This window comes from Ursus americanus, chromosome 7 (genome assembly GCF_024610735.1).
Source record: "Ursus americanus isolate L20-20 chromosome 7, mUrsAme1.1.p, whole genome shotgun sequence".
Lineage (NCBI taxonomy): Eukaryota > Metazoa > Chordata > Mammalia > Carnivora > Ursidae > Ursus > Ursus americanus.
The window spans coordinates 64,497,912-64,517,229 of NC_142133.1; the positions used below are offsets into that span (position 1 = coordinate 64,497,912).

Here is a 19,318-nt window from a genome sequence, read left to right on the forward strand (position 1 = left end):
TTAAATATAATCCTCCAAATATCACTATAAAATAGGTATTACTAGCCCTATTTTGAAGCAAGTTGAAAGATGTTGACGATTTTACCAACTGGTAAGTGGCAGGACCTAGGTTTAAACCAGATATGCTCGACCTGAGAGCCCTGGCCTATTTATCATCAGTTCATCATACTGCCTCCAACACTCTTTGGCGTCTTACCAATATGGGTTAGTATTTTCAATTAAAAATGAAACATTCAGTGAACACCTGCTACTGTAAAATCCTGTCGTGGGTGCTCTCAGAGGCACACAGATAAATGAGAGAACTCCTACAGATTGCTGATGTCCCTAGTCATCCATATGTGACAATGAACACCTATGTCTTGTATCAGTGTGGAAGACCGTGTGCCCATGATTCATGAAGTTGAACAACTAGGGCCAAAGGGAGCAAAAATGACTCAGTATATGAATGCTGGATGGTGACCACATCTTACAGACAGAAATCAGCCAACCCTACCTGACTGACAGAGATTTTTAATCATACATTTCAGTCAGAATCTGTAAAAACTCTCTCTGCCGATGAAAAATCTGTCCTGTCCAGAAGTTCCCAACCAAATCTGCTTACAATCTATTTTCAACGAACCTCAGCTTCCTTTGAAGTACAATAAGCTTCTGAAGCATTTCAGCCAACAATAAGCACACTGTGAGGCCAGCCCTAGTAAAGTTCATTACCACGGGTAAAGTTACCTGGTTAAAACACAAATGTGGTATCAAACTATCTGGACCCGAGAGCCTGAAAGTCGTGTAAAATTATATAGCACTATTTAGACGCGAAGAGAAATTCAAATGTGTCATCTTTTTAAGCTACCTGCTTTTAGTATCACCATTACTAACTTCAGAATAAGTTTTGCTAATATTTTCAGGAGACAAGTTACATTTTTACAAATAACTATAATACTTAACAAAAATGTAAGAAATTGGATAGGACACTGTTGAGCAGTCCTCTTTAGGCTACAACCATATGTACCCAGGGAACATTTGGAAGGAGTCGCAATTTCGGATTCCGCCTGCCTACTCATCTCTCTCTTCAAAGGTACAGTATTCATATCACAAGTTGCACAACTAAGACTCATCCAAAGATTGCAGTGGCAAATACTAACTGCATTTACTCTGCAATCTAAACTCCTGATACAACTCATTTTTAAGAAAACGAAAGTCTATAAGGAGAAATCACTTTAAGAGTTCAAGAGTGGCAAAAGAATTAGCAAGACATGTTTGGCTAACAAGGAGAAACACCAGGCTACGTAAAATTAATGACGTTGATACTCACTGTTCAATTCGGGGTGACAAGTACAGCTTGGGATACACCTGAGTGGCTTCCGTGTCCTCAAAACTGACAGAAAGGAGGGCCACATCTTCTCCAGGGTCTTCATTTACATCCTTAAGCAGGGAGTGAAAAACACAACGTCATCAGTCCCTGCTCTCACACCATCTTCCTGGTGCTGAGCTCACAGCCCACCGGCACTGAGGCTAGAGCGTGTCAGGTACCTGGATTTGAATTGAGCAGCTCTGTGCGTCCTTTGCCACATGCCAATCACTCCGCTAGAGTGATGGCTTTCAAACGTTCCGACCAGAGCCGACCACAGTGAGGAGAAGACTCCCACCTATTTCAGTTATTCCCCTATTCCAAGAGGGGAAAAGTCAATCTGGCGACAACCAAGAGTTAGTCAAAAGCATAGTTAACAAATTGCAGTAAACACATTGTTAATGATATAGGTAATGTCTTATAATTTTTTAATATATATAAATGGCTTATAATTTTCTTTTTATAGGAAGACTAGGAGTTATCAATATGATTTATATCATAAGACAACAACAAAATCTTAAAATACCCAGTAATTTTATTACATACACCTTGATAGTATGTGGTTAAGTTACTTAACAAAAATTCCCAGGAAACATATCGTTATGAACGGTGTCACCATACAAGCAAATGGCAGGGGTTACGTACACACTGACTTTGCAAAACAGTTGCACCTGATTGATATATGAACCACAAGACATACATATCTTAAAAGCCTGGTTATAAGAATATTATAAGACAAAAACACTGTTGATCTGAATACGTTCCAAAAAAACATTGAAAGGTTAACGACACATAATACACTAACCTGGTAATGATAAAGCTAAACTTCCTGTAATTTATAATTTAAAAGTAAGAATAGTGATAATCGAATGTCATAACCAACGCAAGCCAACACTGATGAAGTGTCCTGAGTCAAAACTGGGATTTATAGGTTCACGATCATTGCCAAGCACTGAATGTTTGCCAGACTTCCAAATAAAATACTGAATTAGCATAAATTCTAGTAGCATGATGGTTTTACTTTGTGAATACCAGATTTTAGTAACCCTTAATCATTTTACTTTTGGCTGGTAGTGGCTCTAAGTCAAATATAAATTTTTTGAAAACTTAATAGGACCGCACATCTTTCACCCATAAGGACTGAGAGGTAAGAACTGGCCTATATTTCTGGATTGGTTCACAGGTCCTCTGGAGGGCCCACCTGCCATCCTAGGATGGACCCAATCTAGACTTTAAGAATCACTGCCCATGAGCACTGAGAACCTCAGATATGAGGTCCTTGCTTCTGTCTAAAATTAACCTCACCCCTTCCTTTCCTGTATCGTGGGAAGCTGGTCATCACACTCATCCAGCTCAGCTCTGAAGTCATCCGCACTCTGCCTTCTATTGTGCCAACAGGATGCACGTGTGCAAGTACACAGACGTGCAAGAACCATAAGTCTCTCCCACCTTAAAAAAATAAAAACTTAAAAGGGGCGCCTGGGTGGCTCAGTCGGTTAAGCATGTCTGCCTTCGGCTCAGGTCCTGATCCCGGGGTCATGGGATCAAGTCCCATGTAGGGCTCCCTGCTGGGGAGGGGAGGGGGGGAAGTCTGCTTCTCCCTCTCCCTCTGCCTCTGCTGCTCCCCCTGCTGGTGTGCGCGCGCACACGCGCATGCTCGCTCTCTCTCCTCTCTCAAATAAAATCTTTAAAACATAAAAAATAAAATAAAAATTCTAAAAAGAAAGAAAAGAATCATGCCGGTCTCTACACGGCATTCTCTCTCATCTCTCTCCTCACCTTCACAGACTGCTTGAAAAAGCTGTCTGCACTTCCAGTCTCTACTCCCTTCCCTCCCATTATCCCTTAGCACAGGAGAACGACCTTCTGACCCCACTAGGCCATCGGGATTGCCCTCACCAAGGCATCCACAAAACACAGCAAATGCCTCTCTGCTTATCTTACTTGATCTCTGAACAGTATTTGCATGGATGATCTCTTTCCTCTGGAAATACTCTGTTTCTTGCTCCTAGGAAATTATACTCTCCTGATCTTCTGTCTCTGGGACCACTTCCCCCCTCCCTCTTCATGCTTTGTGTTTTGTATCCTTTTACTTCTCAATTATTTTTTGTTTTTACATGGCAAAATTTCGGCTTGTTGTAACAAGTCAAAGCCATACAGAAATTTATAAGAAAAAGCTCTTCTACCCCCCACTTTTAAAGGTAACCAATATTAACTGCGTATGGAGCCTCAAACAGCTTTCTCTATGCTCACAAACACATACACACCCTTGCATATAAATAGCTCTTTAACCTTCTGTTTTGTTTTCCTTAATGGAATTGTATTATACATATAATTCTACCAACTGCTTCCTAGATAGCCACATCATATTCCATGGCATGGATTTATTATTATTTTTTCTTAACCATTCCCCCTAGCAACAGACATTCAGGTTGTTTGTAGTTCTTGGCCATTTGATAGTATTACACTAAATAGGCTCATAGAAAGGATATATATGCATCCTTTACTAGTGGGACTTACATTTCCGAATGGATAACTAAAACCGAGATTGTTGGATCAAAGGTTATGAACATTTTACATTTTAATAGTTTACGATTATTTTCCTAAAAATTGTACAGCCATTCACGTTTGGACTCCTGAATTTGCATCAGCAGGACAGAGAGCCTGCTTTGTGCGCATCCCGAATAACCTGAGGACACCAGCTGTGGTCACTCTGCAGTTCAACATTGGCGGTCTGGCTGCCGAAAAGTGGTGTCTCAGCTGAGATTCAGTGACTAAAGCTGAGCAACTTTTCCCTTGGTTACTGGTCATCTCTTCTGTCACTTCTCTGATCAAATCCTTTGCCCTAAAGACTCTTGGACTTGTCTTGTTGTTTTTTGGGCTTATTAACCCTGGCTATCACATGTGTTATAGATATTTTCTCTTGGTCCAGTTTTTGGCTTTTTACTTTGTTTGGGGTCTCTTCTGACAGCACAGAAAATTTAGATTTCTACAGACTTAAATCTGATCAATCACTCTGAGGTTATTTACTTCCCTAGCATTTCATCTAACATTTTATTTTTACATGTAGACTTCTCATACCTCTGGAATGTGTTTTTAGGAAGTATGATTTAGGAAGTATAGTGCCTAGAACACAGAAACCACTCCATGTTTGCTGAATGAGTACAACAGTAAACAAATTAATGCTAATTTCTAACCCTTATTCTCCACACCTAGCACTTTTCAGGAACCTGCTTTACAAAAGTGGCTTCGGCAGTGGTACCTGGAAACTCCGTACTGACTTCATGCTCCTGTCCCCATAACACACCAAGGTCCCTAGAACTAGTGGTCTCAAAAGGAGAGTCAAGATTGGGAATCTGAGTTTATCGCTCATTTCTTGATCTTTGACAGATGATAAAGTATTCAACCTTGAATGTTCCTTTCTGCAAAATGAGGATGGAAATTGTAAAAAAAATACTTAGGTCTCAACAAACAGAAACTATGTAATTCTATAACACAACTCTAAAACTCACAAAATATCTAAAACTAAGGTTGAAGCTGAGTTTGAAAATATTCACATTCAGAGAGACAATTCCATTTTCTAATCCAAGTATAGAAGTGGTCCTCTTTAGTGCTAGATTGGTCACCTTAAAGTAAGATAATAAAAAAAAGAACTAACATTGATTTTCAGATACCTTCCTCCAGTGACTGAGTTTCCTTGTTAAAGGTCAAGGCTCTGACCACAAGGCACAAAACCTGGTTAAAAACAAAACAAAAACAAAAACAAAAAACCCTGAAAAAAACAAGAGGCCACTGAAAACCTTTTTAATTAGTAGCTTCACTCCATATACCTATGGATAATGTATAATTATTTCCTTTTCCTACTTTTTAACTTATCATTTCACTGCCATTGAAGCAAAGAACAGAAATGCTCAGAGACAGTCCTCTAAACAAATGGAATGACCCTGGTTTATATAATCAACATTTATCATCTGGCATCCTGCAAAGAGTACAAGAAACATTAGTCTGAATAGGAAAATAGTTGTTTCCAGGAGTTCCTTTTATGAACTACTTTTAATATAATTTACTTGCCTTGGTGTGACACACGAGTTTCCCCTGAATTGATATTTGATTTCTAATGGATACCTAAGTTTGACTTTGAGTGCTTAAATAAGCCCAAAGAGTTCCAAAAATACAAATCCACACAGTACTGTTTCCAGTTTCTGCAATTCTAACAGGCTTGTACATGTGTTCCTTCCCATCTGGGGAATTATAAAAGAAGCTCTTGTACTGTGGTTCTTAGAAGCTAGCATTACAGATGATTATTGTAACCACTAATGGCAACATTTGGAAAGCAGAGGGAGGTTATAGTGTAGTAGGGGACATTTAAAAATGCACAAGTATACATTTTCAAGGCTTTCTATCTGTACCATCTAAAACTGCAGCAGGCTAAAATGGGGGGAAAATGTCGAATCTGCTGAAGCAAAAGGGTACTGCCTCCCACTTTTACAAAAGTGTATCAGCGCTGACATACACATGGCAAGGCAACAATGGCCATGATATTTTGCTGAGGTTTAACAATGGATTTGGCTCAGCACTTGGCTGTAGAACAGAAAGAGGTTCCTATGGTTTATAGTGAATATTCACTAGGTGGTAAGTTCCTTGCAGGCTGGGAGCTTTTCCTGTTTGTTTTTGTATACCCAATGTCTGAAACAGCACATATATGGCAAACTGGTTGAAAAAAACAAACTGAATTCATGCTGGAAAGATTGTAAGAATGAGTAAATTATGGAGTTAAATAGAAAGTACTTTCAGTTAGAAAGATTCTCAGTATTTATCTCATTTTCCCTTTAATCTATGACTACTTACGATTTTGTTAAAGAAAACTCAAGTCTGAACCCACAAATAAGCCAAAAATGCACCTACGAATAAGAGTTAACATTCTGTGCAGGTCATAATGGCTTATTCATGTAACTATTCTCAATTGGGGCTCTTTACAAATATCAAAAGGGTGTAGGAAAAAACAACGATTAGCCTTGGAAACGAATGTAAACACAAGCACAATTTATCATTATGCTGTACCCCTTTGATATGCAAATTCCATGTGAGGCTGGCAGCCATTAAACAAGCCCCTCTATGTTGAATGTCAATACAGGTACAAACTACCAATTAACTATTGTTGATAGACATGAGCTGAACAATAAATATTACAAACTACAGGTCACATAAGAAGGCTGTAAAAAAGCCACTGTATTCCTCAATTCAAAAGGCTTAAAACAAAGCTATGACCATTACTAGCAAAACCAGTTTGTAGACATAAGGACTATAAAGAAGCCACTATACAGGATGACAAAAGTCAAGTAAGAACCATTTTGAGTTACACTTACATGGCATTAAACTAGACCCAGGATTAATCGTGATTCCCAGAGTGACTAAAAACTAGGTCTCAGTAAGCACCTCATTATACAAAAGCTATCAGTTTTTGAAAAATTGTAAGCAAATTAAAAATTTCCAAAACAGGGGCGCCGGGGTGGCACAGCGGTTAAGCGTCTGCCTTCGGCTCAGGGCGTGATCCCGGCGTTATGGGATCGAGCCCCACATCAGGCTCTTCAGCTATGAGCCTGCTTCTTCCTCTCCCACTCCCCCTGCTTGTGTTCCCTCTCTCGCTGGCTGTCTCTATCTCTGTCAAATAAATAAAAAATCTTAAAAAAAAAAAAATTCCAAAACAGCTTATCTTTAAAAATACTAAGTGAGAATCGTACTTTAGAGGCCCCAATATTTTGATACTACAGATTCAACATCAAATTACATAAATCTAGATTTTTCAAAGTCAAGTTTCTTCAAGTAAGAGAACAAGACTCTCACAGTGCTACCACTGATTCGTGCACTTAACAAAGTAAGACATATATGGAATGTTATAAATGTTATGGAGAAAAATTAAAGCGGGGAAGGGGGAAAGGAGTAAGGAGGGAATGGAAGATTAAAGAGAGTGGTGAAAGGGAGTTTATGGACTCAGCAGCGGACTGTCATTAAGACAGGAGACTCGGGATAGAAAGACCTCTTGATCTCTTGTGTTGTCTATCAGTAGAAAGCAACCTGACCAAAATTGGGATTTGGATTCTACTGGCATTAAGACATGACATTGAATATGCCAGAAATGGAACTAAATTTAAGCAAAAGAAAGACTGAAGAACAAGGAAGATGATTTATGTAAGACCTTAGTCTCTGCTAAGGGGTCTCTATCCAATAATGACACTGGTCATTTTAGAAATCAGGTCACTTCCTCTTCACCAAAGCGCTGGGAAATGTACAAGTGCCAGGGAAAGCAGTAGAGTCAGAAAGTCAAAAGAATCCAAGAGTAAGGAAGCTGAGCCAGACAGACGAGGAAGAGAAATAAGTGGGTACCATGTCTGCCTCTTTTGCCTTTGGCGTGGCTTCCAACCCTGAGCGCCCTCCATTCCATGCAGAACGGGGTGCAGCACAGAGGGAGGGGTTCCGAAAGCCTAGTTACAGTCAATCTCCACCAAATACTGAGTTCTGGGCTGAAAACTCCTTTGATATTTTGATATCTCTGATGAAGGCAGCATTCAAGAGAGTTACGTCTGATTTGGTTTCTCCAAATGGAAATGGGAGTAAAACGAATCTCCCAGCGCAGCCTAGTCAAACTGGTCCATTCCCCATATATTTTATCAGATCTTGACTAACACTTCGACACCAGCCATCCCCTTATCAAAAAGCTCTTTCTCTCCTTTTCATTGACATGGTTTTAATTTCTTTAACTCTCATTGTAAGTTCACTTGCTCCATTAAGATTCCATTCAACTGCAAGGTAATCTATGCCTGCCCTTGGCAGTTCTCATCATGTTCTTCATGAATTTCCCTGTTGTTTAAGCAGTATGTAGTTTATATTCCAAACAGATAGTGAATTTCTTGAAGGCAGGGCAGAGATCTCCTACTTCCTATTATGCCTAATAATAACAACTGATATTTATTCATTGTTTACTCAGTAGTCATTTTGCTTAGGGCTTTATATGCATTACCTCACATAATAATATAAGAACCTTAAAGGTAGGTACTATTATTATACATTGCAAATAAAGAAACTGAGGCTGAGAGAGACTAAATGTTGAAGATGAGTTCTGAAGCCATGTATCTTGACTTTGAACCTGGACTCTAAACCACAACTACCCCCTGTCGCATGCTGCTGGGCACAAGAATGGACTCAGTATCAATGCCCAGAGAAAGGTATACACAACTTGAAAACCCATATGCAGAAAAGATATACTCTACACTTACTTGGTTCTCCATTTAGTGTCCAAATCCTGTATGTTCCAAAACACCATGAGCATCCTAAGGAACCATTATTCCCTTTGTACCCAAGTAGACGAGCCGGCCTACACCAGGCACACAATGGGTATTCAAAACAAATTAAGAAGCATAGCTTTATGTGATTTAATGTTTACTTTTTATTTTTTATTATTTTTTAAAGATTTTATTTATTTGAGAGAGAGAGCACAAACAGAGGGAGAGACAGGCAGAGGGATGAGCAGACTCCCCGCTGAGCAGGGAGCCCGATGCGGGGCTCGACCCCAGGACCCCGGGATCATGACCTGAGCCGAAGTCAGACGCTTAACCCACTGAGCCACCGAGGTGCCCCTAATGCTTTCTTTTTAAAACTATGGAACAAGAAATTAAAATCCTTAAGAGCACAAAAACTAAAAACTATAAAGGTCACTAGGCCAAATAAAACGTATTCATTTGATGTCTTTACACAGACCCAGTTAAGAAGGAAGAATGGCTTCTCCGAGAACACTGAGGAGGCCTGTGGAGTTTTAAGCCATAATATCAACCTTCCTTCAATTATGTATGGGTAGGCACGTTCTATGATTAACTAACTATACTCAGTGAAAATAGGCAGAGCTGATTGTCAGGTCAGGAAAGGGAAACTGCCATGTTCTTGAAATAGCCAGCTCTCAGAGGGTGAGTCTAGGACACCAGAAAAGAGCTGTTGTCACCTACCCATGTTTTCTAAAAGTGACATCTTGAGTTCATCACTACTAGATGTCATGACACAATATGGGGTTAGGGTTGTTTTTTTTTTTTTAATTTATATCTTGCTTATTATTTTCATAAACAAAGACCATTTCATTGCTCTCGTTTATGCAGGAATCTGCTTGCGAAGCTGTACTTACCCTTAACATGTTGGTTATAGCTTCTGTTTATAAAGCTAAATTGAAACACATGTTGTACAAATAAACTTTGGGAGAAAAAAATCCTGGCTCTTTTAAAATAATAATGATCAAGATTTCACTGGTCAAATCCTGTCCCCTCAGTTATCATACCTAACAGATGTAGCCTTGCAATCCACCAGCTTTCTTTGACTAGCCACAGCATCGTCACTCTAAAAGGTGTGTGAAATGGAGCCTTTTCTCCAGAAAATGGGGGGGGGGGGAAGCGGGGAAGAGCCTCTGCAGTAGAGCCAGGGTCCTCATTAGAAGCAAAGGATATCTCCTTGCTTCTACCTCCTTCTCTACTCACCAACATTTTTAGAGGAAGAATCTGGAATGTAGGATTTCCTCTGTTGTCCTAACAATTATGTTCTTAATGAGTCCAATAAGGAGCTGAGCTTATTTAAATAAAGATCCATTTTTGCAACTGTTTTACAAATCATACTGAACCACATCTTCAGACATCCTCTGTGTTGGGATTTTGCACACACCTACTGATACAAACCTTGTGCCAGACTTTGATCCAGGAGCCCAAGAAAACAAGAGAAAACAACAGTGAGTTTTACTGAAGCACGTATGGAACAAATATGAACACCACTGACCACATCCCCTGTATGTCTCCACAACTTAAAGAAAAGGCAGATACAGCTTTTACATAAATAGTTTCCATAGCTCTTTATAAGCAATAGAAGTGCAGATGTAAAGTGGTAATGGATATAATGGACATCTGTGACAAGGCTTGCCTGGCACCTTCTCTTCTCCTGCGAAGCCCCTCTCTCCTCTAGACCCAACACTTAGTCCTCTTGACCAAGCTGCCTGTCCCTAGCCCCTGGAACAGCTGATGGGCCCAGGGAAGGGCCAGTCCTTTCCTCAAGATCTGTGAACCTGGGAGCCAAGTACAGACCAGGCCCTGTGCAGAGGCAAAGGAAACTGTCAGTAGTCACATTCCCCATACATGGAAGAGGCGAGGCTGTAGTGTAAGAGAAGAAAACCAACACGTGGGGAGAAGTGGGGACCAAGGGAAGAGAGTCCGGGCACAGGAGTCACACCCTTGGTTCCCGGGCTCTCGGTCCGGCTGTGTCCTGCTCCTACTGTATTTTGGCTACTCTACCTTCTCTGGGCTTTGGAAAGCTAATAAATTGCCCTATCTCCTTAAGCTGGTTTGAAGTGGTTTTCCTTTACTTGTAACTAACATTTTCTCTTGTAAATTATTAAACTAATACAGATGATAACCATGGCAAATCAAAACCTACAGAATTAAGTGCTGAGAAGAGACTTTCACCCCTGGGTTATGTGAATACTTTTTACATACTATGGAATACCAGGCCCTGATTGGAACCCAGGAAGGGCTTTTAGGACAAAGCTGAGTGGCATGCCTCCGCACATGCCAGAAGAAAGCTTTGCTAGAACAATCTGCTGCAGCACCGGGCTCTGGCTGCAGCCAGGCTACTTCTCTAGACTTAACTGCTTCTCATGCTGATGGACATTAGCCCATTCTGGGTTGCAGATGAAATACTTTGCACTCTGCTCTATACCCCCCAGACCTCACCGATGAACAGAAAGGCAACAGGGGTGCCAATTCTAGAGGCAGAAAATCCAGAGCAGTATGCCATTTGAATACATGAAGTGTTTTGCAACTTTGTCAGGCAACTTAAAAACTGCATAAAAAGTGGTGATTTTTTTTTTAGTGGTAGAAATAAAAATTTTTTGCAATGAGTTTACATGTTTTTGTTTTTTCCATATGATATGCTAAATGTAGATATTATGGAAAGCAACAGGTGTCCACGGCTTTGGCAAATGTATGTGAAAGTGCCAAGCACAGAAGCAGGCAGGAAGAAGGTGCTCAATAAATGTTACTTTCACTTTTCTTCCTCCTTCCACACTCTTGGCCTGATAGCATTTCCATTACCATGTTACTCTTCTACCATTAAAGCTACACCCTACCCCTTCCTCTCCAAGTTGCTTTGAGTTAACACAGTTTAGAGATTCTTCCCAGGTGGTTCCGCGTGTGGGGACAGAGGGAAAAGGCACCTAGAAGTGCATTAACACCTTGCACCCACCCACCCAGCAAGTCACTTGGCTCAAACTGCCTGGTGCCCATGGCAACTAGGCAATCGGTTACTTCCAAGTTCTTTCAGCCACCTGGCACCACACCCTCATTAACTGAAGACAATCGCAAACCACAGGTGTTAAAACAGAGAATGGAGCCTACCAGCAACTCTCTCCTTGAAGTACCCACAGATCTTCTGATTTGCATATTGGTGTTACCTACAGAACCTAAAGGGCAGAGAGGAGCTCTGAGAAACACTTGGAAAAAGCTTGGGCCCTATCCCTCTGGAACTGGCCAGAGGAAAGGCTCAGTGGAGAAGATGAGCTTTGAGAAGCAGAGAAAATACTACACCTTTCTTCCGGCCTCCAAACCCACCTGCATCTACAGTGGCCTGGCATTCAAGCCCCTCCAAGCTGTCCTCCCCCTCCCCCTGCTGACACACACTGACTGCAGCAGGTGCCCATATTCCACGCCATCTCTACTCTGCCTCTCAATTCTGAATGCCTTCCTCCAACCCCCCCATCTCCCAATTCTACGTATTCCTTCCAGTGCCATTTGGATGCCATGTCCTGCTGTGAGACTTCCTTGACCCCACTCGCTGATGTAACAGTTTCTCCTCTGAAATCCTACAGGTCTTTAGCTACATCCTTTATATGGTAACATTTCATGGTTTCTTTTGTATTTTAATTCAAATCAAAACCACACTGAGATACTACCTTACGCCAGTTAGAATGGCAAAAATAGACAAGGCAAGAAACAACAATTGTTGGAGAGGATGTGGAGAAAGGGGATCCCTCCTACATTGTTGGTGGGAATGCAAGTTGGTACAGCCACTCTGGAAAACAGTGTGGAGGTCCCTTAAAAAGTTAAAAATTGAGGGACCCTATGACCCAGCCATTGTGCTACTGGGTATTTACCCCAAAGATACAGACGTAGTGAAGAGAAGGGCCATATGTACCCCAATGTTCGTAGCAGCATTGTCCACAATAGCTAAATCGTGGAAGGAGCCGAGATGCCCTTCAACAGATGACTGGATTAAGAAGTTGTGGTCCATATATACAATGGAATATTACTCAGCTATCAAAAAGAACGATTTCTCAACATTTGCTACAACATGGACGGCACTGGAGAAGATAATGCTAAGTGAAATAAGTCAAGCAGAGAAAGACAATTATCATATGGTTTCTCTCATCTATGGAACATAAGAACTAGGAAGATGGGTAGGAGAAGAAAGGGATAAAAAAAGGGGGGTAATCAGAAGGGGGAATGAAGCATGAGAGACTATGGACTCTGAGAAACAAACTGAGGGCTTCAGAGGGGAAGGGGGTGGGGGAATGAGATAGGCTGGTGATGGGTAGTAAGGAGGGCACGTATTGCATGGTGCACTGGGTGTTATACGCAACTAATGAATCATCGAACTTTACATGAAAAACCAGGGATGTACTGTATGGTGACTAATATAATAAAAAAATATTATTATAAAAAGATTAAAAAAAATAAAGTTATTTACATATGCACTCTTATTTATCTCATTGAGTTCCTTTAAGAACAATGACTGTGTCATTCCTTTTTTTTTTTTTTAAAGATTTTATTTATTTATTTGACAGAGATAGCCAGCCAGCGAGAGAGGGAACACAAGCAGGGGGAGTGGGAGAGGAAGACGCAGGCTCACAGCAGAGGAGCCTGATGTGGGGCTCGATCCCATAACGCCGGGATCACGCCCTGAGCCGAAGGCAGACGCTCAACCGCTGTGCCACCCAGGCGCCCCTGCGTCATTTCTTTTTGTATTCCCAGTGCCTAGCATGGTGCCTACCACAAAAATAGGCACCAATAAATATTTATGAACAAATGTATGAATATACATGTGAAAGAATAACTACATGTGCTTGCCAGTAAACTACTGATCCAAACATGGGTTCCCCAAGTCGATTTCCCTAGTAGAAAAAGCCTATGTAGATTATTAACTTGACTTTCTAATATTAATCAGTGGGAGTACATTTGGGTAGAATGAGCCATTAACCCTTGGGTTCAGATCACCCCAGGAATAAGAGGAAAATTCAAGTTCGAACACTTAACAGAGAGATCAAAACCTGCAGAACAGAAAAGCAAAAAAATCTTTTTTGGCCTTTTCTAATAAACTTCCCACAATATACCACGTGCTGTCACTAAGGCAATACTCATTTATGATGTACCTAGCATGTACAGACACTTTGAGAGACACAATAAGGAAAAAAAAAAGAATCTCAAGAATCAGTCCTGCAACTCAAAGAGGCAGACAGAGGTAAACACAGGAAGGTAAGAAAACATTTTTTCTTCTCCTTCAATAAGAGATCCTGTAAGGTGGTGCATGATCAATCGTCAAAAGCCCTGTAAGGAAAGGCTGAAAACTCATCAGTTGCTTCTGTGTATTGAGAATAAATCCATCGGACTCTTTCCTGACATTAGGCTTTTAAAAGAGAGGAGATACAGAAAGTAATGGGCAGGGGCGCCTGGGTAGCGCAGTCGTTAAAGCGTCTGCCTTCGGCTCAGGGCGTGATCCCGGCATACCGGGATCGAGTCCCACATCGGGCTCCTCCGCTATGAGCCTGCTTCTTCCTCTCCCACTCCCCCTGCTGTGTTCCCTCTCTCGCTAGATGTCTCTCTGTCACATAAATAAATAAAATCTTTAAAAAAAAAAAAAAAGAAAGTAATGGGCAAATCAAGAGGGAAAATGCAGACCTTATCAAAGTGATAAAGGCAGGGAAAGAGACTTCAGCCTCCCAGCCTGCAGCTCTGGATGCTTTCCAACGAAGACAGTTCACCCTCTTCGATATCTCAGACTATCTAGTTCAAAACGCATAGGGACAGAGGGCCAGGACCAGGCTGGCAATGCAGGTGTGGCTTCACAGGTGTGACCAGCAGGCAGCTGAAGCCTGGATGAATGGAACCTTGCTACTCAGACCAAGAGCGTCAGTTTCACCTGGGGGATACTAAAATTCCTAGGTTCTTTCTTTCTTTTTCTTTCTTTCTTTCTTTCTTTCTTTCTTTCTTTCTTTCTTTCTTTCTTTCTTTCTTTTTGAATTTAAATAAAAACTTTATTTTTAAAATTTAAATTCAATTAATTAACATACAGTGTATTCGTTTCAGAGGTGGAGGTCAGTGATTCATCAGTCTTATATAACACCCAGTGCTCATCACATCACGTGCCTTCCTTAATGCCCATCACCCAGTTACCCCATCCCCCACCCTCTCCCCTCCAGCAACCCTCTGTTTGTTTCCTGTGATTAAGAGTCTCTTATGGTTTGTCTCCCTCTCCGATTTTGTCTTGTTTTATTTTTCCCTCCCTTCCCCAATGATCCTAGGTGATTTCTATGAATGTTCAAGTTTGAGAAGCACTGGCTTCAAGAACTGGCACCTAAGGAAAAGAAAAGGGGTCAGAAGGTGAAGACAGAACTAAAAAGCAATGGAGAGAGAGCCATCCTGTGATTCAACAGGAGGAGAACACCAACTGTGATGTTTCCACTGGGTGAGGAGAGTAGAAGTTCTCTTAAACAAATAAAAATAAGTATCTAAGACATCTTCCAAAAACTCAGGGTTAAATGGAGGAGAGAATGGTGGTGGGAGCTGAAAAGTACAAATATTCTTCTAACCAACCACATCTGTATCTGTGGAGGAGCAGAGGACGGAGGACAGAGCCGGCACTGCTGGGACTGGCCCCTGGAGTCCCTCATGATGGGGAAAATGTGCCGTAGGTATAATGACATGAGTGAGGGGTAAACAAAATCGGAGTACGTTAAAGGTAAAAAGCCCCTTAGAGGTCCGATCCAGTGGTTGTTACCCTGTGTTCTAGGGAAAACTAGGGGTCATGTGTACCTTAAGAGTTTATGTCTTAAGAGCAGCTACTAATTCTGTTTTTGCGTACTGGGCACTCGGAGAAAGACTGCATTTGTAAAACCGATGCCAGTATATCAAAAATAAAGCTTGTAACCATTGATTTCAACACCCACACTTCACAGATTTACAGATGGAGAAACTGAGATAAGGGAAGTGATTCGTCTAATGTGCAGAGCTAATTAGTCACAGGGCTGAAACCAAACCCCATGACTGCTGATTTCGGGCCTCAGTGCTTTTTTTTTTTCACTCCATCATTCTGCTATATCCAAATTTGCTTTGAAAACTCTTTGTCACTTACTAAATGAAGCCTGTGTGAATTAAAAAGGAACTGTAAGATCCCAAAGAGGAGGGAATTATGAAGAGTGGAAAGATTCATATGAGGAAGAATATGTTATATTAAAAGTTCCCAAAATGTAAAACTATAAATGTTAGATTTAGCATAACTATTGAGTAGGTGGCTTTGTAAGAACTTTCTAATTATAGAAGTACTGATGACCAGATTTAGAAGAACTATAAACTGAGTTAGACTTCATCACTGACTTGAGTTAGTGAGGAATATTTCTTTAATTTCTAAACTAATAACAGGTTTACAATAGACCAATTAACGAACATTTACCGCTTTGTGCTTATGAACAGAAATTGTGACATTTCACAATGCATAAATGATGACGACGGTACTGAAGCATTCCAGCAAGTTGCAATTCTCCAGGGAAGCTATTAACAGCTTACCATTTCTAGTTCACATTGGAATGTGGATTCAACTTACTGAAAAAAGTTTATACTAAATAAGCATGCAAGAAGGCAATTAAGATAGCGGACCACACTGGGCTTCTTGGGTTTCCTGGGTCTATTACTTACTGAATTAAATGTTGGTAATGTATAAGAAAACGTGTGTAACAACCCAAAATAGGTTCCCTGAACTATGTTACAAAACAACACAAGAGCAGAAAAACTTCGCAAGTCTTCAACAAACTAAACCAGGCCTTTCCCCCAAATAAACCACGGCTGGACTGCTGCTGCCCGCGCAGTGTGGACAATGTACGCAGATTTCTAAAAATGTTCTTCTGTCTTCAATTACTTCCATTCCCCTACTATACTGAGTATATCTTTGGGACTGACTGACCTTGGAACTCATTCATTCGTTCATTCTGCAAACTTGTATTAATGCCTCACTGTGTGTTAGGTACCACCTAGAAGGCACTAGGGAACACATGCCCTCAAAACTTTGACAGTCAAGTGGAAAAATAAGCAAATAAACCGACCATTACATTAAAACGGTTACAATAAAGGTGTATTATAAGAGAGGTGAGCACCTTTGGCAGGACGACAGGGGAACATAAAGAGAAGGCAGAACTGGTTGTTACATAAGACTGCTCAAGCAGGAGATGTTTTTTGTTGAAAGGAGTCCAAGTGATCGAAAGGAGAAAAGAATAAGAGCAGGTGGCACATTCAGGGCACTGTTTGGGGAGGGTGGAAGAGTGGAACTAGTGAGGAGAGGTCAAAGGTGAAGCTGGACAGGTCTGGAGGCCCGATCATCAACAATCCCGACGCATAGAAGGCAAAGAGCTTGTTTTAAGAGGAATGTGAAAAGGGCTTACAAACAGGGTGATGCCACAATCAGATTGCTTTAGAAAGAGTATTCTAATGGCCTGGGAAGGATGGATTGAAGGGGGCAAGGCTGAATGTGGGGTAGGGGGAGAGAGGTCTACAGTGGTCCAGAGTGGAGGGAGGAGGACAGTCCCACAGAAAGGCAACCTGGTGCAGGTGTCAGAGCCCAGGCAGAATGAGGAGGGTGCCCACACGGGGGAGTGGCAGCAGCAACAACAGGAGGTTGGTTACATACAGGGGGATGGATGTAATATATATAATGCGTTATGATACATGTAACATATATAATGTTTTAAGGGTTATTAAAAATGATGGGAGCTGGATCTATCACATTCAGAGAAGGAAGTTGTAAGTATGTAAAAAGAGAAAAATAATAGAATAAACCCAGTGTACTCAATTAGAATTGGAGGTACCAGTACGAACATGGTTGTGCATCAGACAGGCAGAGAAAGAATACTGAACATCAAAATAAATGATAGTAACTGACTATAATCCATTAAATAAAATGGGAAATCATGAGTCCATACTGCTATTAATACATAAATTTAAAGTTTGATGATAACGGGATATTTAAATAATTTCAAAGGACTACCCCACAAAATATGTACCAATACAAAGGGGAAAAAAGGAACTTCAGAGTGAACCTTACAGACACCACCTGAAACAAGCAGTCCACGTGAGCACATCATCAGTGATGAGTCAGACAGGGTGAGAGCCATCTGAGAGTGCGCAACGAGACAGAGACAGCATCGCTCCTGTGACATTCCTGCCACAGACACATAGTCAAATCCAATCATGACGAAGGGGCACCTGGGTGGCTCAGTCGGTTAAGCATCTGCCTTGATCTCAGGGTCGTGAGATCAAGCCCCGCTTCGGACTCCGTGCTCAGTGGGGAGTCTGCTTGAGATTTTTCTCCCTCTGCTCCTACCCCCTGCTTTCTCTCTCTAATGAATAAATAAATCGTTTTTAAAAAAATCCAATCATGATGGAACACCAGCCACACCCAAACTGGGAGCCATTTTATGAAGTAACTGGCCTATAATCTTCAAAAATGTTGTAAATGGCAAGGAAAAACTGAGGAACTCTCAGAGACTGAAGAGACATAATGACTGAACGTGACCCATGATTCCAAACGGAATTCTTCTGGATCAGGGAACCCCTGGAGCACTGGTGAAATGTCAGTGAGGTCTCAGAATTGGATGGTAGTTCTATAGCAATGTTATCTTCCTGTATTTAGGACTATAGTATAATCATGTCAAAGAATGTCCTTATAAGAAATACATGCTAAGTATTTGCAGGTGACGGGCATCACATCAACAGCTTACTCGGAAATGGTTAAGGAAAAAAAGTGTTTCGTACTGTTCTTATAGTTCTATTGTAAATTTGGTACTGTTTCAAAATTAAAAAAAAAAGAAAGAAAACAATTGGAAGATGATAAAATCCACATCTGACTATATAAAGAACCTGCTCTCTTTGGAATAAAAGGAAAGAGAGAAGCTGGAATCTGAAATCAGAAACCCATTAAACATACTTAGAAGTTCTACGGTACATATTTATACTTAATAGTATAATAAAATGTGTGTAATTCTCAAATCATAACATGAGTTTAATAATTCACCCGAAATTACTATTTTCCTCCAACATTGCTATTTTCCCCAAGTTTAAGAATCTTGCTAGGCTTGTCTATAGCTATCTACCTGGAATGGCTGGCCTCCACCTGATGCTGGTGTCAAGATCTGATGCCTAAAATAGTCAAACCTAGGTCAGCAGTGCTCCTTAACAGAAAATGGCTTACTAAGGCTTCTCTGTGCCCAGGTGCCTTATATCACAACGACACTGACATCACCCACAACCCTTTCGGGCAACCCTTTCTCCATTTTGCAGATTTAACATTTTCTAAAAGACACTAAGCAGAACGTCCACAGTCTTCAACTAGTAAACAGAGCATCAGCACACAAATTCAGTCTTTCTAGCTCAAAGCCCAGGCTCTTCCCACGGGGATCCAGCAGCTCCCTAGGCACGTGGCACCACACCATTCACTGTGGGAGCGGCAAGAAGAAGGAGACCCGTTCTCAGAGAACGGACCATTCCTGCCCGGCCCCTTTATGCTGTAGTCGGCATCTTCTGCCCCTTACCTCCTGCCATGACTCTCCCACACACCGGTTTTCATCACAACTGAATGTAACACATGATGAACTCAGGGGCACTATTTATTCTACCTTTTCCCTCAATGAAGAGA

At 41.1% G+C, this 19,318-nt stretch overlaps 1 protein-coding gene across 2 annotated transcripts in view; it reads right to left on the reverse strand.

Annotated features, from left to right (window-relative positions):
- BABAM2 (BRISC and BRCA1 A complex member 2) overlaps positions 1 to 19,318 on the reverse strand; it is a 408,693-nt gene that overhangs the window by 177,118 nt on the left and 212,257 nt on the right. For both annotated transcript variants that reach the window (XM_045809160.2, XM_045809161.2), the window contains exon 7: positions 1,307 to 1,416. In XM_045809160.2, the coding sequence (XP_045665116.1) occupies positions 1,307 to 1,416 (110 nt within the window). The remainder of the gene's footprint in view (positions 1 to 1,306; positions 1,417 to 19,318) is intronic.